The 25,580-nt window shown below is 35.8% G+C and overlaps 2 protein-coding genes across 2 annotated transcripts; both read right to left on the bottom strand.

The window, feature by feature from the left end:
- Positions 1–415: 415 nt before the first annotated feature.
- On the bottom strand, positions 416–8,967 carry LOC107083526 (persulfide dioxygenase ETHE1, mitochondrial-like). The gene is made up of 7 exons (XM_015372837.1): positions 8,504–8,967; positions 7,900–8,044; positions 2,714–2,862; positions 2,408–2,537; positions 1,930–2,019; positions 1,288–1,404; positions 416–1,162 (listed from the first exon to the last, which is right to left on the bottom strand). The coding sequence occupies exons 1-7, from the start codon at positions 8,699–8,701 to the stop codon at positions 1,116–1,118; spliced, it is 876 nt and encodes a 291-aa protein (XP_015228323.1). The 5' UTR covers positions 8,702–8,967; the 3' UTR covers positions 416–1,115.
- Positions 8,968–12,361: 3,394 nt separating this feature from the next.
- On the bottom strand, positions 12,362–25,040 carry LOC107083554 (tryptase gamma-like). The gene is made up of 9 exons (XM_015372873.1): positions 24,558–25,040; positions 19,060–19,152; positions 17,764–17,898; positions 17,386–17,551; positions 15,417–15,595; positions 14,165–14,260; positions 13,828–13,970; positions 13,486–13,641; positions 12,362–12,682 (listed from the first exon to the last, which is right to left on the bottom strand). Exons 1-9 carry the CDS (start codon positions 24,943–24,945, stop codon positions 12,605–12,607), a joined length of 1,434 nt encoding a protein of 477 aa, XP_015228359.1. The 5' UTR covers positions 24,946–25,040; the 3' UTR covers positions 12,362–12,604.
- Between the last annotated feature and the right edge of the window lie 540 nt (positions 25,041–25,580).

Genomic DNA, 25,580 nt, shown 5'->3' with positions numbered 1-25,580 from the left:
GTATGCCTCTGGAAGAGCTCAAAGCCCAACTCTTTCAAACATGACTGTGATACAGCATGTTTAAAGTTTGTGATGCCTGGAATCTAAATTTAAATGACTTCAACCTAAATTGCTGATCGAAGTGTTTAACTATCAAATAAAAATATTTTAGAAGATATTTAAAGCTGCAAAAATAACATGTAAATCTAATTTTTAGTAAAATTTTTATTTTTTTTTATTTCAAATACTGCAAGTGATTCTGACTGAAGGTTGTTTAATTAGCCTATATACTTTTTGAACCTTGAGTGATTCAAATACTGAAATAATTATGATATCAGTATATCACTGTAAAAGGGTATTCTTAATTTCTACAATTATCAATTAAGTTTTCCTATTGTCAGTACAACCTTTGCTTATTGTAATTACAACAACTGAGATTTTGGTTTCATTTGAACATGTTTTATTTTGATACTGGCCTCTGAAACTATCAAACAGTTTACAATTAAAGGAAATGAAAGCAGAACAGTTAAAATGTGAAAAAGAATCCAGCATCCCCACAGTTACCGTAAATGTCATTGGCCTTCTTTTCTAAATCCAGCTATATGACAGAAATGTAACTAGAGAAATTTCTATAGAAAAGCCAAGGCCATTAGAGGGTTTCGTACATCCGTTTGTAATAAACACAATCCTTAAAAGTTTTGGATGGGACGGGTAGCAGTTTGGCTGATCTTATAACACATATTATTAAAGAAAGAGTCAAGCATCATTTAATAGGCAAAACAGAAGTTCCAGATGCAGGAAGGCGATAAGAACACTTAACTGAAAATGTAAAGTGTTTATTACCCTTAGTTTAAACTTTTATTACCTTACAGCTGCACAGAGTAAATAAAACACACTTTTAACTCAAGACACACACAAAAACTGTTATGTCTGTATAGACCAAATCAATAATTAAATCTAACCACATTTTTAAGCATTTTAAGCACACTTAGAGTTACATAAGTGGCTGCACAAAACATAACACGCACCTTATGGTAAGCTGTTGCAGCCAAGTTTGCTAAAACAAACATTTAAATCTGAACCATTCTGTGGTTAAGTTGCTGATTTTATAAACACGTTCTTCTCCTATAAGGCATTCAGAGTCCATGTAGTCCACATACTAGATTGGCAGGCACCGAAATATCTGCAAAGAAAGCAGAAGAGGACCAGGTAAAGATGTGAGGTGAATATTGCACTTTTTATTTGTACAAGACCCTGTTATTAACACACAGGTGATAGTCTAACTGTTAAATAAGATTATTTTGGTACCTATTTTGTCTGGTTTTGGGAGATTCAAGCTGTTCATAATATCCACAAATTCATCCTTGGACTTTGTCAGGCGAGGGTTAAACTTGCGTTCTTCACCAACTGTGGAAACGGTCTGACCTGGATCATAAAAAAAACATACAGTTCGGTGTGATCTTTGTGGAACAAGCTCAAATTAGAACGGCAAGCATTAAAAATATTAGGATTTAAAATATTTTTAAAAAACATTAAAACATTTTTAAAATATTAGATTTGAAAACTTGACCTACATTTTATTGATCAGTTAAACACATTTTTATTATAAGTCTTTTTTCTGTTGATTTTGTCAAAAAACAACTTAAAGAAGATAAAAAGAAAAAAAAAATGATTTCAGTTTCTCAGAGCAGACTGTCGAGGAACTTACTTCTCAAACAATTTTTCCTTTCACTCAACTTCCATTTACATGCTTGAACACAGCACTTAGCAATTTGGGGATTTTAACCAAATGTATCATCCCTTTCAATGACATCATAAAACAATTCTAGAAAAAAAAGGTATTGCAAATGAAAAACATTCCAAGATTATATATGTATCTAAATATATCCTAATTCATTTTTCATTTAGCATAATAATAAACGCCGCACATGTGTTTTAAAACTAACTAACCTATATAGTCGTGTGCTGGATATACGAGGCAGTCATCAGGCAGTGTGAAGATCTTGTCGTGGACTGAATCATAAAGGCATTTTGCACAACCTGCAATATAGAATAAAAAAATGGCAAAAATATTTATCATATATCAGAAATATAAACAAATATTTTCCAATATTTTATGTTCAAGTTTCCACAAATAACACACAATAATAATATTTACAAAGATTACAAAAATAAAAGCTCAGCACTGAACCGTTTTTATTCAAATACATTATATGAAGAAAAGATTTTAGTCTCTTTTCCCAGCAAAATGTCCTAATAAATACTCATGGTTCATTAAAAGGCTGCTTCAAAACTTCCAAAGATGAAGTAACTTGATTCAGGTGGTTTAGTAACACAGGACGTTATGCCCGAGGACTAAGATTGGGAAACTCAGAGTATGCAGTGATAGTTCCATTAAGAACAAGGAAGTGTCATGACATGAACCTACCCTGCTGGAAGTCTGTTCTGCCGCAGCCTCGGATAAGCAGAGCGTCTCCAGTAAAAGCCATGCTTTCATCTCCTGATACAAGAGTTGTGCACCCATCTGTGTGTCCTGGTGTTTCTTTCACAATAAGGTACTAGAAAGAAGAGAAACCATTCAACACCAAGCATGTTAAAATGAAATATTTCACATTTTATGGCAACAGGCACAATAAAAAGGTCGAACAACAAAATGTAATACTGACAAGCTAAAATCTAGAATCAGTGGGACAGGGAGATAAAATGGTTGTAAAAATTTTTAGAGCCTTATTACATGTTTTCCAAAGGGGATCCGGTCGCCTTCCGACAGCAGGATATCTGCAGAGGCGCCGCTGTGTTTAGAGATGGCACTCTTCAATCCTGCAATTCTTTTCTTCATCAACCCAGAGCTCGTTATGTGGTCTGCATGGCAGTGGGTGTTTACTACCACGAAAAAAAGAAAAGAAAAATGAAATGAAATACAGGTTAACATATAGCATTAGGTAGGTTTGGGTTTTTCCATCTTTTGTATTTCACTAGAATTCTTTTGATAAGAAACTATGTCTCCCACAGTATGATTAATCCAGATTAAGCTACAAACCCATACCCACCTGGGGGACATTTCCCAGCTCCTTTGACAATGTAGAATTTTAAATAACTTGCAAAAAAAAATCTCACTGGGGTGGCAAGGTGTCTAGGTTTGTAGCACTGTTACCTTGAAGCAAGGAGGCCCTGTGATTGAATGCCATCTAGTTATTTCCTGCATGGAGTTTGCATGTTCTCGCCATGCATGCATGCATGAATTTTCTCTTTTTCTCTCTAATTAACAGTCTAGAATTGTGACTGTGAAGTTGAATCCACCTTGATTGGCATCTTAATTACCCTTAAGTGTTACGGTAGAGTTAGTGGTACAAGATTGATGGAATATTCTTAGTCTACACTATAAGAATATGATCATGACTCACAGCACTGGCATGTTATCACTTGTAGTTTTATTGAGGTTTTAAAAAGTTAGAGGTATACTAAATCTTTCATTCAGCATTCCTAAAGCCTGCCACAATAAATCAGTCAATTGCATAATAAATGTGCACAAGCTCAATACTTGTTGCTTGTTTGTTTTCCTTGCGTCTACCTCTTCTTTTACTATAAAGAGTAGATGACAAAAAGTTTGACTCTGTCTCAACAAACTTTTCCCCCAATTTCTTAAGCCGCTTTCCCAATTAAAATCATAGTTTTTCCAAACCAGGTTGACCCGCTTACAATGGGCATTTGGCTCTTTTCCCATTTGACTGAAAAGTTGAGTCTGACACCCTTCTCCCAAACAACTGTCCCCCACCACTGTGTGTCTGATGACGGCATCAGGCTGGGTGAGCGTCGATGATGTCGACAGTGAGATGGTAATCAGGGAAGTAAATAATGGAGAGCAACATGGATGGGAGCCAGAGCATAGATAGCATTTTTTGTCTTTTATCCATCCGAATCCCTCTTACCAGTGCTGGGCCATATCTATCGAATGTACACAGAACGGTTTCGGCTTGTTAGATCAGAAATGACTGGCACGGTGTGTTAAAGTACGTTGTACGTTGCGGTCAACTTGGGTCTGGTGTTCCCACTGCATGCCGATCAGAGCCGAGGCGACTTTAACACAGGACGCTTGACCCAGTTAGACACACGTAAGTGAGCTGTTCCCACTGCCATTAAAAGCCGATTGCTCCCAGATTTTCTGTTTTTTCGGCCAGTGTGATATGGGGTATTATTGTTTGGAGGAATGAACTAAAATTCCAGGTGCAGGGGGTGTGTTTGATTTCAACGGCTGCGGCCTCTAAGGACCCGGTCTATCTAGACTGGGTCCTTCAAGGTCCATAAAAATAAGAAGGCCGGAAGAGTTTTGGCTATGGATTTAAACATATCCACCCTTCTGTGGCTTCCTAGGCCCGTATGCTTGGTCACCAGTAACTGTGACAGTTGACACACAAAGCAGGCAAACTGGATGCCAAAATTCTCCCATTGTTCTGTGTGCTAATTTAACTTTCAAGGAGCTTCAGCAGCAGTACCATTGCTGCGAATAACTGTCTTGTAGTCCCCACACTGCAGAGATATTGGAATATGTGCTGAAATGTCAGCCAAATCCATTTGCCCAAGGACAGATAAAGGACAGAACTATTCACATACTTATATTATATTACACTGCACTTACAATATTCACCATGGTTCGGTGCCATTTCCCTTATTCCTCTGAGCATGGAGCAGCTGGCCTGCTTTGACTAGTAATGAATCATGGAATAACCAAGGCTACGTGGGATACACCGGACCTACTCTTCAAAACCGGCAAAAAGAAGACTGCATTTGTCGTCTGCATTACAAGGAGTCTTCCAATCAGAACAGGCCTCAGCGCCGTGCTAAGTCGTAATCGGCCGACGAATCTTGCATTTGGAGGAGGCAGCTGCTGAATTCGAACTAAACAAATGTCTCTGTATGTTCCTCAGAATGAGGACAGCTGCAGTGTCCCTGCTCTGCGGAACATATCGAGAGAACTGCTCTCTGGATTGGCCGAGAGACCGGTGACCAGGTTGCTAGTCCTCAATAGCAGTCAATAGGTGCTGAATCAACAAACAATTACAAAAACACCTCTAACACCATTGAATACTGCAGATATTTTGAAAACTGTTGCAAAGATCGGATACCCATCCAAAAACATTGCCTGGGAAAACGTACCTTCGTATATGTGGCCAATTGAGGCACCTGCTCTTATTTAAACGAAGTGCATTTGTTGGTAACTTGCATTTTTTTTTTTGGCTATAAAACCACCCCTTTTCTGTTTTCCATGTCTGAGCCTAATGATTCATATTTTAAGGGTCAATTTAGTCTACAGAAAATACCCGACGTATTTAATTTATTTTTTGTCATTTCCAAGAAATTGTTTTCGAATTCGTCTGATTTTTATTAAAGGGCTTGTTTTTTTTACACAGACTCGGAAGTCCATTGCTTCAACAGTTTCTGGTATTTTAAGAGTTAATACTTGCTTGATAATGACATTATAATTAGTTTAAAATGGTCTCCAAACAACGATATTATTGTTTATCTCAATAGGTTTTAGGACAATTTATTATCCAGCAATACTGGTTATCGTGGCAGGCCTATAGTTCAAAGTTCCTTTATTAAGACAAAAGAGAAAGTACCAGGTAAATAGAACAAAAGTTGCCTCTACATGACTCGTTCCTGTACACTGCCTGTCAGCTGGCTGAAAGAAGTCTGCTTCACTTGCAAGAAATACAAATTTCTCATTTAAATATACTATTCCTGCCACCAACAAATTGGACAGTCTTGATGTGGAAGCAAAGAGAACCCCATCCCTCTTTATCATTAAGATAAGGCTGTTGTAAAATCATGGGTGGCGTGTCTATTAGGCTGCTGACTACAGGATAATTCCCTAAAAAGATAGCACAACTGATTATCCAGCTTGTGTCAGCTTGTTATACTCCTGTTGCTAAACCCTGTGAGATCTTAATAGATTCTACATAACTTTCAAATCACATATTATAAAGGGCATTAATGGAGTCTATTTAACATTTCAAATTTCTGTTTAATGATGTTGAACTTATCCACATAGGCAAGTTTACTGGATGCTGTGGAAATGTCACATAACTACTGCTCAGAAAGTTGGTCAGAGACCAACCAGTTGAGAACCAGCCTGATAAAACACGTTTAAACCATCTATAAAACTCTGCTTTATTGACACTAAGATGTGCAAACATTACCTTTATCAGTTTGTGTTTCCAGTCCTGATCTTAATTTCATGTCAAGCTGCTTCCGTTTCTACTGTCCTCTCATCTAAAAATAGGTTTCAATGGTAAATATTTTAATTACATGGTAAATGTAGGACCCATTTACCTTATTTATTCTGTATTTATCTACACCTAGGGGTGCATCTCCTTTTGTGTTTTGATTATGTTGGAAGGAGGAAGTGTCATTCTATTCAGGTGTAAATGAGAAGAAGCAAACAGTTTTCTACTGTGCTTAAAAGTTATGTTGGTCTATTTTGTTCAAAATGGAAATGGAAAGACAATGGACATAGAAACATAAAATGGCTTTAAGAATAACTCCAAAGAAGACTGACATATTCTTGATCGAGCTCATGTAAGGCCAAAGCATACCAGGAAGGAAAGCAACCACTGGCCTTAAAAATAAGATTTTAGCTGCTACAGTAGTATTTCTCTTTGTTAGCATATTATTTAATGCAAAATTAGTATTCCTATCAAGTCTATAGTGTTTATTTAAGTCCCTCTTAAGTTTAAACCTATTCTATAAAACATAACACTAAAAGTGTATAATCTTCTGCACAGTAAGCATTTTAAAACTACTATTAAAAGTAGCTTTTTCCATATATAAAATCTAATTGGTTATTAAAAATTACAGGTAGTAATAATACAAATAAGTTTGACAGAGCAATTCATAGGTTTTTTGTTAAGGGTTTTTAATAAATATTTTTCATTATGTTATACAGGTTTACTTGAAATCCTTGTGATAATAAAGGGACCAGTTGCTAGTTTTCTGCAAGGTTATCATACTATCATAATCTCTGACTGAAACATAGCCATGTGACTGCAATATATAATATCTTCAGGGAGTTATTTGATTTGATCATGAGGCAGAATCCTTCATATTTAATAAGAGTTTGCAGGCTGGGAATGGGAATCATGATTCCGGAAAACGTTCTTAATCGCTGTAAAAGTAATCCATCTGCCTAAAACAAAATTAATGAAAAAACGGTTTTGAGTAAATAATGTATCTTTAAGGTATGTCTAGGGCTGAAACAATTAATCGGATTAATTGTGATTAATCAATTATGGAAAAAGCTACAACTAATTTAGTAATCGATTAATCTGTAACTGGAGTGGGACTCTAAAATATGCCTTTAGCTGAAAGAGCAACCCTCTTAGAGCAGTCATTATATCAAAATTGTAAAAAAAAAAATACATATTTTGCATTTAAGATCAAGAATATTTATTCATTTGTCAATATACTCTATCCAGAACTACCCCACTGGAAAGGTTTCAGTTTATGTTTAAATCTGTAAAAACTCTTCTTTAAGCCTTTTTCTAAGAATGATCAACAAACTAATTGATTAGAAAAATGATCTTGAGCTGCAGCCCTAGGTATGTTAAATAAATACATGGCACTGGAGCATGTTTATGATTAGATATCCATCTAATTCTTGAAAATACTTGACTGAAAATGAAAGAAAACATTTTTAATTTGCTGGTGCAAAAGTTGTTTGTTTAGAGGTAGGAAAATTGGCATTAACTGTCAAAGTAGTGAACCTGATGTATTGTGTCATCTTCTGTGTGGATTGTAGAGATAACCAAAGTGACAGCACAATCATGAAGAGTGATTTTCATCCAGATATTTTTGGCTGAGATTTCAGATTGCAAATCCAGAATAAAAAATTAGTGGGAATGAGCATTAATCACTCAAAGATACCTGCAAAAATCAGATTGAGCCCCAGCTCCTTCACCAGGGTTAGATCCCTGTCCATTGTCTCCAGCACAGGATCAATAATAATGGCCTCTTTGGTGTTGGTGTCTGCCAGCAGGTAGGTGTAGGTGCAGCTCTCCACCTCAAATAGCTAAAGAGGGAAAACACGTGAGAAGAGGCGTTGCTTTGCTGTGACAGTAAATATAGGTCAAGTTCTTCACGTTCTGTTCGTGCTCATAAGAGAAAGTCTGTGGAGATGCAAAAGCAATCTGTGCCCAAAAATAACTGACAAAAAAAGAAAAGATCAGACTAAGATATTCTGTCAATTACAGTAAGCAGGAAAATGTGTTAATATATTGAATTTTTTTTTTTTTTAAACCCATAAAATAAACTGCAACGTCATGATGATGGGGGTATATGATGGTGCTAAACATATAGATCTACAGCCTAGCTTAGCTCTGTTTGAACATTAGGCTAACAATATAAACACAAATGCTAGCAGTAATGCCTCTATTTACTGCAGCTTTTATCTTACAACCATGAAGGTTAAACATTTTCAGAACTCTCCCCCTTTGATAGAATGACAGAAGCTAACATAATTTGGACCTACTTGTCTGAACAGCAGTCCTTCGGTCTTCGCCGCCCTGGAGCAGTAAAACCTGCCGTTAGCCGCGGCAGAGCTCACGCCGGGGGAGAAACGCTTCCTCTGGGTCGCCACATAACTCGAGCCCTCGGTGTTGGCTCCGAGTCGAAGAGTCAAGGCTACAGCCCGGTGAATGGGCCTTACCCTTGTTAATACAGAGCACATTTTAGGTCCGAACTAACAACGATGTTCGAGCGGATTGGAAGTGGAACCTAAAAACCTTGAGCTTCCTAAAGAGTTTCTGCTCACACAGGTCTCATCCGGTCCTTTCCTGTCTGCTCTGATCTCTACTATACACAGAATTTAGATCTTAAAACAACAAAATCCGGGATTTTCCGCTTAGATCCAGATACTTCCTTTCAACCGGTGTGATGTTCTGAAACTGGGCCAAATCTGTCAGCTGTCGCGCGCAACCGCTTCCCAGGCGCGCTCACAAGTGACGTAGACACAACCAACTGTCGCGTACGTGACAAATGTATCATAACTGTTTCGTGCAAACGAAACGAAACCTGTTTTGTTTGTGATGAATGTGCCAACTCATTCATATAATTACTCACGTACGCAGACCCACGTATATTTATATAGTGCCAAAGTCATTTAGGGACTCACCTTACAGTTTTTAAAGCTTAAATACACTCATTTGAGTTATTGCTATGTTATTATTTATCAAAGACATAAGAGAAACCTAAGATTTATAGGTAGAGTTGCCTGATATTTACTAAAAAGAGAGATTAAACCCAGGCATGTGGATATATAAATAAATAAATATATATATATGGTCCTCATATCATATATATATGTATATATATGATATGAGGACCGTCTGTTGACACTCAGTCATTTTCAGCACTGCCTAACCCTAAAACTAACCCTAAACCTAACCATTACTAATCCATACCTCATATTAACCCAATTGACACCTCAGCCCTTAACCTAACCATTAGCAAAATACCTTATGAAGACCAGAAATATGTCCTCACTTTACAAAAACGGGCCCTCATTGTGATGGTGAAATCGGAAAAATGGTCCTCACTTTGATTTTACCTAAATTCCAACAATTTGGACCAAAACTCAACAAAGATAAAGAATTTAAATAAAACCAAACACATCACATCAAAATATAACTTACTCAGACTCAAAGTGTAGTTAATCCCATCCAAATGAAGTGACTGACTAATCAGCTTCTTTTTCAAAGACTCTGGTCCAAAGACTATAACTTCTATTTTATCTGCATTCAGGAGCAGAAAGTTAAGAGTCCTCCAGGTTTTGTGTTCAAGACATGCCTGTAGTCTATGTAATGGGTTAGGGCATCTGGATTATAGACAGATATAGCTAAGTATCAGCATAACAGTAGAAATTAATCTCATAGCTGTCTAATAATTCTACTGATTGGGAGCATATATATAGTAAACAGAATTGGTCCTAGCACTGATCCCTGTGGTACTCCACAGGTAACCCTTGAGCATGAGGAAGATTTGTCATTAACGTGAAGAAACTGAAATCAATCAGATAGATAAGATTTAAACCAGTCTAGTGCTGTTCTTTTAATCTATCTTTCAATCCTTATGTCATTTTGTTTGTATTGTGTGCTCTTGTCTGTTTGTGGGATAAATAAAGGATAACTCATGTTTCTGAGTGGGTTCCAGTAACATATGACATATAATATCTACTTTGAAAGTTAATATGACTCTTATCTACCTAGATATTCTCTTTGGTCTGAAACGCCTCTGTCAGGTCGAGGGTCTGTCGGGGCAATAAGTGAAGTTTCCACTACTCTGTTTCTGTAGATCTACGTTTTCTTGCTCATGTTTTTCATGTGCTTATATAAACTTTTTGTGTTTCCACTGCATTTAACCAGCTTTTTACAAGCCTTATAGCTTGCCATTGTTTCATTTACAGCATTAACATATAATCTTTTTCAGCTCCGGTGTCTGAGGAGCTGATGAGAGGGGAGGGGGGAGCAGCAAAGTGCTGTGACACAGACAGGGTGACTGGTGAATCTGCTGCCGTTAGTGCGTGTGGGAGAAAATAAAAAGTATTGATTATGTTAAAAAAAATATTGTTCAATATCAATACCAGCCTTGGAATCGTTAGTATCAATCCTAGGATCGATCCGCCCACCCCTAAGGGAAAACAAGACTCTAGGCAGAGCAACCTAAGAGCCTCTTTGACCGAAGAACCCTTTTAAAGCTACTTGTTCAATAAATATTTTCATTTGTGTAATACTCAGTTTACTTTCAAACCAGTGGGCTTCAATCAGACTGTAATTTTGAATATAAATTTATGCTACAGAAATTAGAGTTCCTTTTACAGCAACTAAAGCCCCCGTCACACTTTGACGCTTTAGCCAGTCTTCTAAAACACTGGCATACGCTGAACTTTCTATGTATTTTGTTTTCAATTTTGGGCGTATGCATAGAGTATTCATAACGAGTCCAGAACTTATGTCCAATGATAGCCTAACTTATGCATAATGCAGAGCAGCGTAATGCCTGTTACAAGGCTGTGTCCTGAGGGGGGCAGCAATGCACCCGGAGGTGCCCGGGCTGTATAGAAGATTTTTTTGATCATGGTATTAACCCAGCTGCTGTTTACCACCTGCCAAAACGAGAAAAAAAAAATAAAGAAAAAGAAAAAGAAAGAACGAAAGAAGGTTGGCAGCCACAGCAGTTTCAGCGTCATGTCTGCTAGGAAGTTTGTTGGTCGTGGCCGTGGGCGCGTACGCAGGCAGGATCCATCACACTCACCTTCTCGCTCACCCTACCACTGGAACAGAGCCTAATTGATGAGATCATGCTGATGTTGGAAGAAAATATTCAAGATGTGCCAAGTCCAGCTCCTGAAAAACAAACCCATACCATAGTCTGCCCTCCTCCAAATTTTACACTTGGCAAAAGGCAGTCAGACAAGTACTGTCTCCTGTCAACGGTCTCCTGGCAATCACCAAACTTAGTCAGATATCCAGATGGAGAAGAGCGATTAGCCAAGATGTGCTTCTGACCCTACAGTCTAACAAACTGTTGTCTGTTTGTCAGGCAGTGGTTGATCCAGGTGATAGTTGATGCCTCCACCTAAGTCTTGTGGAGTTTTTTTCACAAAGTAAGTCAGGCAGAATTGTGTTAAATACATCGGAGAAATCAAAAAACATGATCCTCGCAGTGCTGTCTGCTGTGTCTAAATGACAGTGGGTTTGTTGAAGCAGGTGCATGATGGCATCTTCATCTCCAACTCCATGGCAATAAGCAAACTGCAGGGGGTCCTGATGACTAGTTTGCTTGCTGAGTGAACCAACAGGGAAAACAAGGTGTAACTAAAATAGTGCCCCTCATCCATTAATGTCAGTGCGTATCATGTGAAAGAAGTAGTGAAACATTGGACAGCTGTCCATGTTGACTCCTTTGTAACCTTGTTATTACCATCTAGTCAGCGAAGATTGGATTTATCATGAGTTTGTTGCTTTTCCCTTGAAATGGTTAGTGCACAGTTAGACTCATGGACAACTGGAAATACTGAATGTTAAGGGCTTTTTATAAAAAATGTTTCACCTAGTCCACCCTTTTCATCATTTTACAGCCAGAAAATAAGTAAAAATGGTCAGGTCACCTGTATATAACTATGACCGTACCGTGTTTAAAACCCTCTATGTAAATATAGCACAGGTGTTGGACATCATTATTGTTATATATGAAGAGCATGCAGGGGCAAACTTCCTTCAGGTCAGTCACCTTGTTTAATGGTCAAAGTATAGGCTTATCAGCTATATATCCTTATCAGAAAAATTACATGGAGCCTGAACGTGTTATGCAACTGCTTTTATTACTACTATTATTACTATAAATATTTGTGTTTTATTGCTTTCCATTGCATAAGTTTGCACAACTGAAAAGTGTCAGACAATATTAAAGAATGTTGGTCATATCTGTTGGCTTCTTCTACATTTCATTGCCATGCCGATAAAACTCTACAAAGCCTTATTATCTATTATATCAGCTTAACAACAAGTGTGTTTAATGATAAGACCAACAACCTGAGTGACAGATCTCTAATATATTTAATCTTTATTGTTACTTATTCCAGAGAGGAATTGATTAATGACCCAGTCTCCTTCACAACTGTCGTGACATCCTTCGATACTTCCGGTTTGATCTGAAACAAACATTACAAAAAGAGTAGCATTAGCATTAAATGTATGTTGATTATTTAAAATGTGTGCAATGGGTTAAAAACTAAAGGATAATGAATCTGTTAATGGGAATGCTCTATGTATGGTATGCCTTATCAGTGCTATAAAACAAAAACATTTATCTCTTATGTTTTTACCTATTTTATTCAATCCTCTTTAATGCAAAACAGGTACTGAATTATTTAAGAACCAAAATAAAACGTTAGGGCGGTTTTAACAACCTAACAGTTATGAGTGATTTATTATGGCTTACCCTAAAGGCCCGCCCTTTTAAGAGTCTTGATAACAGACAATTTCATATGTCTTTTGTGTTGTATGATTATTGTCTGCCTATAAGTTTAAGAAAACACATTTCTTTTACCTGCAAAACGTCTATAAAAAAAAATCATATTTTCTTGAAATAGGTGTAATTGCACTTGATTTAAGTTGGTAAGAAAAATTAAATGCCAGCATAAAAATTTTACACTAAAATAAACAATAAAAAAAAAACAACAATAATCTTATTTTAATAAAGAACATATAATTTTCTTATTTAGGGGCCAAAATAGAAGTTTTATTGGTAGATCATTTATCTTACAGGCTCAAATGAAGGGCTTATATGTTTATTTCAAGAAATATTTACTTATCTTTACATGATTTTTTGCACAACTATTGAATCCATGTCTTAAATATTTAGCGTTTCTTCAATAATTAAACTCTAAGTATTATTTTTAAAGTCAGTGAGGCAGATAAGAACAAGCTGTTTTTTAGACAGTAAGTTATTTACCTCTGTGACTCTCTCAACCCACTGGAGCAGGTGAGTGACTCTGCTGTAGACGCCTGGTTTATTGGGCCGAGCACAGCCTTCTCCCCAGCTTACCACCCCTGCCAGCCTCCAGTCCCCATTAGGAGTCTCACACACCAGGGGTCCTCCACTGTCCCCCTAATGCAAACCAAACAGGACAGAATGTTTAGATCAGGCTTTGAGAATTTGTTTCTGAAAATCATAGCCAAAAACAACTATTTATTTAGATGGTTTCTCAGGCCCCCTAATGGTTACAGTGGTTTTGAAATATTTGTTGTGAAATGGCACCGTATATGTATTCTGAAATAAAGTGAATTGTGTCACCTGGCAAGAATCCACTCCCCCAGGGAGGCTACCAGCACAAATCATGCGCGGAGTAATGAAGGCCCCATAGACAGGCAGGCTGGAGCAGACGGACCTAGCTATTACCTTCACCTGAGCCTGTCGTAGATCTTCTGATACAAACCCTTAGACATAAGAAACAACACAAACAACAAATCTCAAAGAGATAACTCCTAAAAGTGTTTTTGAGATTATTTTAAACACATTTTGGCAAGTTTAAGTTTAGCTTCATCTATAGCTTTTTGTTCATTTCATCACCACAGTGATTGAGTTTTGTGGCTAAGGGGCCATTAGGGAAAATGTTTTCCTTGTAGTTCACCTCCTTCGTGGGTAAATCCCCAGCCTGTGATCCAGCAGGGCGTCCCAGGGACAAAAGTCTCATCTGGTCTTGGTAAACACACTGGCCGCACCCCACCTGTAAAAAAACAGGTCAAAAATATCGTATTGCAACATTTTATAACAGGTAATCTAAGCAGTAAAATGATAAAGGTCTCAGTTTAAAGGTCCCAAAGGCATCTTTTGTTAGAAGAAACCAGTTAGCCTATTTTATTTCTTAACATACTTCCTAATGTTTTGTTAAAGCAGATTCTTGTTTTGAATTAAATGGGTTTTTTTTTTCAAGCTGAACATTTTTAAATTTAAGTTAAAAAAAAACAGTTTAAGTAATTTAATTGTGTTATACCTGTTCAGGTAAAAAATGCACTCAAACATATTTCATCCAAATATTAAAATTATCACATAAAATAATAAAATATTTGCTCTTTTTTTCAATACTCTTCTTGACACTAACATATTAAATAAAACTTTCAGGATGCATATTCATTACTTTAATTTAGATTATTTATTTGAAATCAATACACTTGCTAGTAGAGTAAGTATACAACACTTCATTAATATACACAAATACACAACTTTATGATAAGACATATAAAAAGTAATCTTTATTATACAAATTAATATGCAATATGTCAGGTGTGTTGAATAGGTTTGGTTTAAAATTAGCTTTAAAAAATTAAGTGGGAATTTGTTTTATGTCATTTTATGACATAACAAATTCCCAAGATTTCACCCAAATCTTAAAATTACATGCAGATGTACAGTTTTAGACATTCAAACTTTGCTTTCAGTATAATTTATTTAAATGATGCATCCTTTCACAAATTTATCCTAGATGAAATTATATTAAGGGATGAACAATTAATCATTTTAACAACTAAGGAATGGGCGCCCAGGCTTGAATTTATTAGTGACTTTCTATTATCCATAAAGAATAAAAAGCGTAGAAATACCCCCACTTATATCAGATTAAATTGCTGCAAGATACAATTCAGTTCAATATACTGTTTTGTCTTTTCTCTTCTTATTTATTAATTTGTAGTATTATTCTGGCTGAGTGTTACAGTATGCTTATGATAAGCCAAGTTACAGACTTCAGACCTAAGGACACTAAACCAGCTGACAGTTACGTTAATAAACACCCCAGGGATGTATTCATTTCCCTTTTTCCTCTTTTAATTTTAAGACTGTGATAAGTTCTCAGTTGTCAATATAGAGCGCCATTTCTTTCTTACCAGTCATGTCCATGGCTGTGATGGTGCGCAGCAATCCCACATCATAGTCGTTGTTTTGCTTGTTAAACTGAGGGTGGTGGTGAATCTGCAGGGCTCGGTGGCGTTTCCCAGGGGAGTTGTTTGCGATGCTCACTGTACCCACCACCACCAACCAGTCTGATGCTTCAAACATGTTGTTCCTGCACACAAGTAGAGGAGTTCGTTTAATGGGCTCACCTCAAGTTTTGTTTAAAGGATTTATGGATGTAATTGATAGTGCTGTTCTCACCATGTTAATGATATTTTACCTTATTTTGTTATTCAGAGTAGCAAATAGGAACAATTTAATGTGGCAAAATCATCTCATAACACTTTAGAATATTTGCACAGACTTGCTTTTTCATAAGAAATGAGTGTAATGTTGGGGGGGATTTTATTTTAAGTACAAAATTATTATGCAGGCAAATATTTTAATAGAGCTTTTAATGGCGGTGCTTATATAAACAATAAAAACACCCCTCCTGACAGCTGAGCAAAGCTTTAAGGTTAGAGAGAAAATATGCAGTTTGCCTAGTAATCACCAAAGAGCTGGGATAATTCCGGACACATACTCAAATATTGGTCAGATTCTGCATTATGTATTGTGCCTTAAAAAAACAAAAAACAATCACACATATGAAGGTTCTTTGTTTTAAAACTGTTTGTGCATTTTAAGTGTGAAGTTGAAGTTGTAGAGAGAGTTACATTCTAAGTTTTGTATTTTAAGAATAAAAAAAATCACAAGTACAAATATTTTTACACCTGTTCAATTTTGAACTAGAAGTACACAAACTCTGTTCTACAATTTGCACATTAAAAACCTCTGACATTCTCAGTATTGCTTCAAATGGTCCAGAGCTATTGTTGCAAAGCTACTGTAATTACTGTGTTTTGTAACGGTAGATTTTTTTAAATTTGTCACAATTAAAAATAAAAAAATTCACCTTTTCAAATTCTTGAGTACAAGTGAACAAATTGTGTTCTGTGAGTTGCATATCAAACATTTCTTTCATTCAGTTTTGCTGCAGTTGATCTAAAACAAATGGTGCAAAACAAATTCCAAATATGTGTATTAAAATCTTAAAAAAAAAAAAAAAAAAGTATATGTAAATCAATGAATACAACTACATGAATCTGCTGCTGTGAGTCACAAATTCAACTTTAGAAGTTATCCTTTATTTTCACTTTTGACACAAATGTCACACTGGTGATAAATATCTGTGAGGTGTGGGTAGTACCCTTGATTGGACAGCAGAGGGCGCTGTCTGCTCAGCCAGTCTGTACCAATCTTAAATACATATAGGGCCTCCTGCCATAAATTTGGTATAAGTTTTTTGGAACTTCTTTTTTAATTTACAAATAAAAAACTTAGATTGTAACTCTCTCTGCAACTTAGCAATGAAATAACAAACCCAGAACCATGTATAATTGACTGCCTTCTGTTTTAAACTTTACTATATATCCTGTACATATGTGGGATTTCAACCATTCTATGCACTGCTTGATTTGCCGGTTTACACACATTTTTGGTGGCTAAAATAATAGAATAAGAATGGTAAAATAATCAAATGAATACATATGTTGATTCATTAAGTGCAATTGCAATAACACTACAATTACAGTCATATTTTATTTGGTCACCCAGTGTTGTGATTAACGCCTAATTTTCGCCACAGCTCTGCAAAGCATTTAATAAGCAGCTTTTTTTCTGAAGTGGAGCTCAAAATATCTGCAGCGAGTGCTCAGAATCCCAATTAAACATTCAAGGGGCTGTTTGGAGAGTCCCAGCAGACAGAGCACCATCTGCCTGGTTCTAGGTTGTATTTTATGTTAACATACTCAGATTGATCAACAACCTTTTACCAAAAGCAAGATTAATGAAAACGACTTCCTGACTGAACTACGCTTTTGGTCTGTATATTTATGTTCTCCTCATAAGTCTACCTCTTACTCAACAAAGCAGTGAGCTGCAGTGATGACCCAGTGGGGAGAGATGATGGCACCTCCACAGACGTGTTTCCCCCTCCAGTGCATGCTGACCTGCCAACCCCAATTACTTTCCGACGCCAGGGTCCCACCCACAATGCGTTGCCGGTCACTGACCGCAACCTGGCAGCCTGGATTTGAGATGACAGTAAAAAGTTATGCAGGAGCTATCAAAACACACTCCAACAAAAACCCATGTAAACATTTACCTGTCAACGAAGGTTAAGAAATTGTTAGTCATTAAAAAACGTGGAACATAATTATAGTTCTCCATCTAAGACTGGTAAGCACAGAATGGATACTCTGCATGCTTTTATCTTTCAGTGACTTTATCTTTCTTTACCTGCAGTGATGTTTCCTGTCTGGTTGGCTGGGTTCTTAGACAGAAAGGGCACTTGACTTGGGACACCACAGCTCCCTCCTGCATCACAGGAAGGAGGTGATTCATCTGTCTCAGATGGGAATGCCAGGAACTTGACTGATAAGAAGAGACAAGAAAAGCAGTAAGATGACAGAATAAGTTATTTTAAACTGACAGTGAAGCACGGATGCACTATGGAATAAATCCATATCATTAAGTAAATCAGATGTTTGGTCTGTATTTGAATTTCATGATGGAATGACTACATGGCACTTGAAAACTAATGATTTTAGCTCAGAAATGTTACTCTAGTAAAAACTTTGCCCATTTGCTGCACACTTTATACACTCTGACCTGCTGAAATCTAGGCCTTTCTGCTCATCCTCCACTTTTTCCTCCCACTTTCCTTTAATATTCCTCTAAATAGAACTCTGTGAACCCCTCTTTTTTTAATCACAATCATATTTTGTGGGTTATTGTCCTTGTTGAGGGTCTCATTGAATACTTGCTTGACAACTTTCAAGTCAGCCAACTTGTCCAGGATTTTGTGGGCCATTGCATATCGATAACATAACATTTGTGTTTTTAAATGTTTTTCTTACTTCTATCCTATATTTGAATTTTCTAAGATAAACCATAATTAGGAAACTATGCAAAAAATTATGCTTGAGACGTAACACAAAATATTTAATGAGTATATTTACTATCCTCTACATATAACAATTTCACATTTTTTACAGTTATGGAAATAATTGAACTTTCTAGTGATATTCTAATTTATGTATATGAATATATGTATGTATGCACCTCTATACTACCATGTGAAACCAATAATATATTCAACAATTTCATGACCAACATCACACCACTATGTAAAAGTATTCTTTTATTTATTTGTAACTCCCATCAGGTCAAGCTCCTGGCTAGTGACCGGTCATCCTGTAAAATCGCCATCTCATCCTCCCTGAGCTGCTCTTTTGCAATTTGAGCTAAATGAATCCTGGCACTGACATTCCATCCCAAATGGTCGAGAATGAATTATTAAGGGTACGTGAAGATGGGGGTTAAATAACAGCCAGTTTGTTTCATTTAATCTGGATTACTTTGTGGCATAATAATTTGAGAGTAGTTGCATTTTTAACCCTTACACAGAAACATACCTTTATATGATGTTCTACCATGTATGATCTGTAACATCTAGCTAATGTGCTTGAGTTACAATTCATTTACAGTTTGCCTAAAACTTGCTAGAAATAATTCTCTAATTCTATCACATACCTAGGAGAGCAGAAATGATGACCAATTTAATACCAAGTGGGATTCCCACTATTGCAAGCAGTTCACGAGATGTAAGTGCGTGACAGTTTCCATCTGCAAACAAAATACAAACAACAAAAGCAATGCAGATAGTTGAAAGATTCAATTTTAAAGGAAACGAGGCTGGAAAGTCTAAATCCTACATCTTCTAGCATCCAATTTCTTTTTTGGCTATTCAGTATTCGCTTTGAGTCACAGATTAGCTCCACTGCTGCTGGGACCCTATCAAGCATTGCATGAAGTCCTTGTAGAGCATGACTAATAAAGTTAGAAGGACTCAGGAAAGTATAAGGTTTGTGGTCTATTATATGACATGACTAAAGTATTTCTATGGAGTTGGGATTGCTTGAGTGTTTCATCATTCTATGCCCGGTTAACAGTGCCGCCTAATAGACAGAAGTATGCAAGGCTATCTGACGCTCTAGTAACCTGTCAGTGAGTTTTAAGTTTAACATTCAGGGTTCTGCTTCAAAATTTTACCCATTCTGTGTCATTTTTTCTTATTCTTATATTATATTATATTATATTATGTGGAAAGTTATTTGAGCTAATTTCTATAATCAACCCTAAGCATGCACTAATAATTTGAATGATTAGAAATGATCTTTTGATAAACCCAACCTTAAATTCTTGTTGTGGGGTTTTCCTATTAAATAAGAAAATCCCAGCCTGTTTTAATTTGCACAGCTTGCCGTTTATGAGACAAGCACATTATTTATTGATCATAGTTTTCCATTCAAAACAATTTACGATAATGGAAATGGAAAGAGAAACCCTGTATTGTAGCAATAGATGCTCTTGGATGAGATGCAGGGTCTTTTCCATCTAAAATGTTGTGCTTACATATGCATGAAAAAAGAGGATAATTTCATTATTAATGCAAACTTGGTAATAATCTGCCTGATGCTAAAAAATAACATATATTTAAAAAAAAGTTTTCTTTGTTTTTTTGGATTACATGTGGCCTGTCAAACACTAGTGTATTTTTTTTTTTTTTTTTGCAAAGTAAACAAATAAAGTAAAAATGGTTAAAAAAACAGATTTGGAGTCATATTTTCAAAACTAAAGTAAACTATACAGTAGATAACTCTGCTCTGACTTTAAGTTGTTATTTAGGTCACATAATCCTCAGGGAGTCTGGTGTTACACTCTGTCAACTGCTCAGAGGCAAACACAAGCAAAGCTTTTTCAGCCTTAGTAAGGTAGACAATGGGGTACAATTTTCTTCTCAGCAAAACAAGCTGTCATCTGAGCCGAGCAATTTACTTTGCTCTCTAGCTGGCTCTGATAAAGGTGAACAGAAGGCTTTTGTAATGAGAAAGAATCAAAGGGAAACAACACTCAATGACTTCTAATCGACTCAGCGAACATTACAAAAATCCTGGAAATGTGAAGAAAAGTACTATTTCTCATCAGTTACTGGTAAATAGTTTTAGTTTAACCAGTTTGTGACAAAAGCATTCTCTTCCTTTGATTTTACAGTATTTCATAAGTACAGATTTATATTCTGACCTCATGAGTTACTGAATCTGAATATTTTACTCTTGCTACTCTTTGGGGGCAAATTTAGTTTCAGTTTAGCACATTTTAGGGATACAATTCTATAAGTTGGTTAAAAAAAAGGCCATTTCTTAATTAAACATGATGGATTTTGTAATGTTATGTAACTTAAAGGAAGACATACAAACTACTTGATATGCTGAAAAAGCATAGCATAACTGCAAAAACAAACTGCAAACCCAAACAGGACTGAGTGAGAAAAGGTGTTTCCAAGTTACACAACATCAGAAAAAGTTGATAATTTCTTTGAGATTAGAAACAACTAAAACATGAATAAACCAGATTAATTATAGGTTTGTAAAATTAACTGTTTTTATGATGCAATGCTTTTCCCATTTTGTCTGACTGTACAATCTCTTGCATAACTAAACCAAAATCTGAGGGTTTTTTCAGTATTTTTTTTAATGCTTTTCTTTTGCAATAAAATTTTCAAAGTAATTGATGTATTTGAATTATACAAAACCAGACACAGTGTCGTTAAATCTTTGTTGTAAAATGCACTTCATGATAAAGCAACTAGGTTTTGCAAACTAAGGGTAACTGGTGGCATTTTTCATCTGAAATATTCTTTTGTTCATAATTAACACTTAAATATATATGGTATCCAATGCCTCCATTTAAATAGAGCTTTGTGAATTAATATTCAGTTGGTTTCTTCCCTGGTCTAATAGCTGAAAAAAATGCATTGAGTTTGATGAATGCAAACAAATTATATTTATCATACATATACTCTTAAAAATGAAAGTGAAAAACACTATCACCAATTTTGACTTTGAACAAGTCTAGAGAGAAAATATAAATGAATTTGTAATGCAAATGTAATGCAAGTCATTTTTTAAATCAAGTGACCCAGCTGGTCAGTCTGCTAATTATGATTAAGCTTCCTTAGGCTCTTTGACGAAATAGTTTGCTCATCGCAAGGCTGAGCCAACACAACGTTTATGCAGTGAATACAGAACATGTCTTTAATATCAAGTAAAACATGAGCTGCATACAATCGATTAGGGCTAAAAACATCTTAAAGTCAGACTTATGCTTGAGTGACAGAGACCTAAGGCAGATAAGCACTTCTTTAATATATAATCTCTCTCAGGTCTCTAATGAAAGTCTGTTGACAGACAAACTGACAGTTTATTTTATTTTATTTTTTTTTATTTTGAACAGTTGGGTTGTTTCTAAATGAACAAAAGACCAGATGTGTTTTGTTTGGTGAGAATGTCACTATTGACGTAAACGTTGTGAATTTTTGACTCGGTGACACTTTAACAGAACTGGGGGTGTTTTGTTTTTGACAAGGATTTTAAATTTAGCACACAAGTTGCCTCTAGTCAACACAACTCTAACAACATTCCTCTTTTAAAGATGAAATTTAAAGTTTACACTTTTTAATACATGCTAAATCTGATCTTGAAACTGTTTTACCCAACTTTTTTATCAGCTCAAGCAGTGATTACCTCCACCATTCAACACTCTCAGTTGTCCAATAAAGGGTCTTCATTGGTCCTAATTGTAGCTGCAGGTGTTTTAATTGAAACCTTCAGAAACAAGCAGGTCTTCCCTGTTATATCCTTCTTCCAACAGCTGTCGAACATTTTAGAAATTTTTGAAGTTAAAAGACTATTTCTCATTAATCATGTTTGTCTGTGTGTGTTAAACTATGACACCATCGTCCCGGATCTCTATGAATGTGAGAACTAAATAAATATTTTCAGTTAGTGGACCTTCTTAGTCTCAGGTATACAAAGTTCCCCTTCTATCTACCATCAATCACTGACATGGGTCTTAAATACAAACAAAACCTTTTTAATCAGGGAGGCGTTTAATACTCTGTAGCACTGTGACATAACAGATCACCAACTTTTATTCATTTATAAAAGAATTTGTATGTTTCATCTGCTTTAGCTTGTTTAAAAATCTGACATTGTAAGGCACTTTGGATTTCTGGTTGCTTTTTTTAAGAAAGCTATAAATTAAAAGGGGGGGGGGGGGTCATAAATACTGGAAGTTAAGTAAAGTTTAATTTCCTTAAATAGTATTCTGAGTTGTTTTCCTTGGGAATAAACTAAAAGCTTTATATTCTACTACCGGTATTTACCTTGAGTTGTGTTACAGAAGAGAAGGTAAGACAAATGATACAAAAAAATTACGGTTTACAAAAATGTTATTGATAGAAAATCATTTTAAATCCCTTCGTATATGGTTTAGTTAATGGGTCTGTCTTGCAAGTCAACAAGTTCTGCAAATGCATGGTAAACCACATAGTTAATTGAGGTGTTAAAAATGAGTAACATCTAAATTTGGATGTTTTTCTCTTGAGTTTTTGTAATTTTCATGAACATTACACTGTTTAGCTGTGATTATTTAATGTGTTTCATACATGAACAAGTGCTAATGTGTGTGAAAAACCAGGCAGATTTTTTTATTTAAAAAAATTCCCCAAATAACACCCTATTTATTAGTCATAATCTCACAGGATCATATAGTTAGTTACAAGAAACCTTTTCCATGGAGGGGATGGCCTGTTCTCTTCAACTGTAGGAGTTTAGACCAGGGATGTCAAATTCTTTTTTATTAGGCTACTTCAGCATCATCAAGTCTTTAAAAAGGGTAGTTTCAGCTCCATCAGTGATACTTCTGATTTCATCTAATATTATAATTTTTCTCCCATTTATATTTAACAGTTTAGCCACTTTTTACATGTTAACAAACATAGACATCCACTGTACAGCATGACATGAATTTTTTTTTTCCAGTTCTTGAGAGTCGGATAAATTATTGTGAGGTTTTCCTACAAAACTTAAAGAGGCGTTAACTTCACTACACCTGCAACAACCTGAAAAAAATAATGCAACCGTTTTTGGCATTTACTTAATAACATTTAGTTACTTAAACACAATTGTTTCATGTTAGCAGGGTAGGACATAAAACAATTGTGTTAAAGTAACTAAATATGAAGTAAATGCTAAAAGTGGTTACATTATTTTTTTCAGTACATGGCAAAAAAGCCTTTTAGCTTTCATTTATTTTATTTTGTTTAGTCAATGAATGACAGGGGGAAGGTCACTTGAAGTTCAACAGCTTTATATAAATGAGACACCCTTTCTCTATCCCATGCTGCCATTCTTATTAGAGTGACCTTATCCCTGGAAATCACCTTATATCATTCAAGGACACATTTGAGAACTTAAATTCCAGTGCCTACTACTACATTTAGACATAATCCCAATAGGAAAATAAAACTAGAGTGAAAATTGATCTAAAAACTCTTCAAGAACTAAGGACTGTTTTCTGAGAAATATCAGGGTAGCACACAACCGCAATAATCTTTAAGTATGGTCAATATTTAAGACTTCAATAGTGAAGAATAATGGTGAAGCGAGTTTAGTTTGCTGCATTAAATTTACAGTAAAACTTTTAACTTTTGCAGAAGAGGCCTTCAGGCTTTCATTGACAGACTTCTACAAAACAGTGAATCAATACCAGTAAGACTGTTGTAGCCATTCTGCTTTATATATATAAATTTGTTCAGAACATATGTCCAAATAAAATCTACATCCAATGTACAATGGTGTTTTTCTTATTTTTGAAAGCCATTCCCCTTTATTACACAGATTTTTTTGGTAGTATCCTTGTATACAAACTAACCATTTTAAGTGTAATATACCCATATGCAGCATAGGTATTATTCTGTTTGCCACATTGTAGAAGTGACTTCTCTTATTTGTTTTGTTTTTTTATGTTATTCATGAACATCTGCAAACCTTTAGCTCCTTCTAGTCATTATGATTCAGACAAATTAAAGGCTTTTCAAAATCTCACATTTTATATTTTACTTATAAAAGGCCTTAGCACTTGAAGTGCTTTCTAAATCCTAGACCATACCAGAGTTGCTAGCATACCTGTTTCCTCATGATGTTCCTCCTTGGGCAACATTAAAATTATGGATTTGTCCTCCAGCGGCTGTCCATCTGAGGGCTTTCTCTGCTCAACCTCTGCAGGATTAGAGCCATTAGGAGTAGGTGTGGTTTCCTGATTGTAAGTTTCTAAAAATTCTGAACTAAATGTTTCAGGATATTTCTTCTCTTCTGTTACGTTGAAAGAAGATGGAAATGCAGAGTATGGGTTTCCAGTAGTAATGTTGTTACAGTTGGGTATTAGTGTGAGGACTGTGGAAGGGACCAGAGACGAAACGCTCAACACTTCATCTGCACTTTGAAAAGATGTTGATGTCCATTGCAGTTGTGTATGGTTCAAAGTTATTTGGTCTGACTGGGTATGCAAATCCATAATTAGAAAGCATAAAACATGTGGCCTCAGATGAAGGGATATTACTAAAATAAAAAGTTTTTATTGCTGGTGAATTTTAGCAATATTCAAATGGCAAAAAGGCCTGCAGGAGAGAAAAATTCAGGATTAGTGTAAGGATTGACTTTTGTGTTATTTAGAAATAAGCAACGCCCTAAAAGAATTCTGACAAACTGAAAAAAACACATAATCTTATGCATGAAACTCTTTTAAAATGTAATATTGGTGTCCTTTTTAAAGCAGTGTAAAGATTTGTTTACCTTAACTCAAATGCTTCATTTTTATGCAAAAGATCATCCATCCATGCTTTGTCTTTACCTAATAAACCAACTAGAGTCCAAGAGAGCAAAAGAAATTCATCATCTGTGTGGCATAGGCGACAGGACTCCGGGGGCTCCCGCTTACTGCAGTGCATCCTAAATCCAACGATATCTTCTCTTATTCTGCGTATTTATCATCTTCAACTTGCACATGTTTCTGCAGTCAGTTACCTTTGCCTCTCTGAACTTCTTCAGATAACATTTAATCCACATTGTGTGTCACACCTCTCTGCTCCCTTCCCATAATCTTTCTTCTCATGCTGCGGCAGAGGAGTCTGCAGCAATCGGGTCAGTAAC

The sequence above is a fragment of the Cyprinodon variegatus genome, unplaced genomic scaffold (assembly GCF_000732505.1).
Source record: "Cyprinodon variegatus isolate N-32 unplaced genomic scaffold, C_variegatus-1.0 Scaffold77, whole genome shotgun sequence".
Classification (NCBI taxonomy): domain Eukaryota; kingdom Metazoa; phylum Chordata; class Actinopteri; order Cyprinodontiformes; family Cyprinodontidae; genus Cyprinodon; species Cyprinodon variegatus.
Note: the sequence above shows the minus strand (reverse complement) of the source record. Positions and strands in the feature narration are given on the sequence as shown.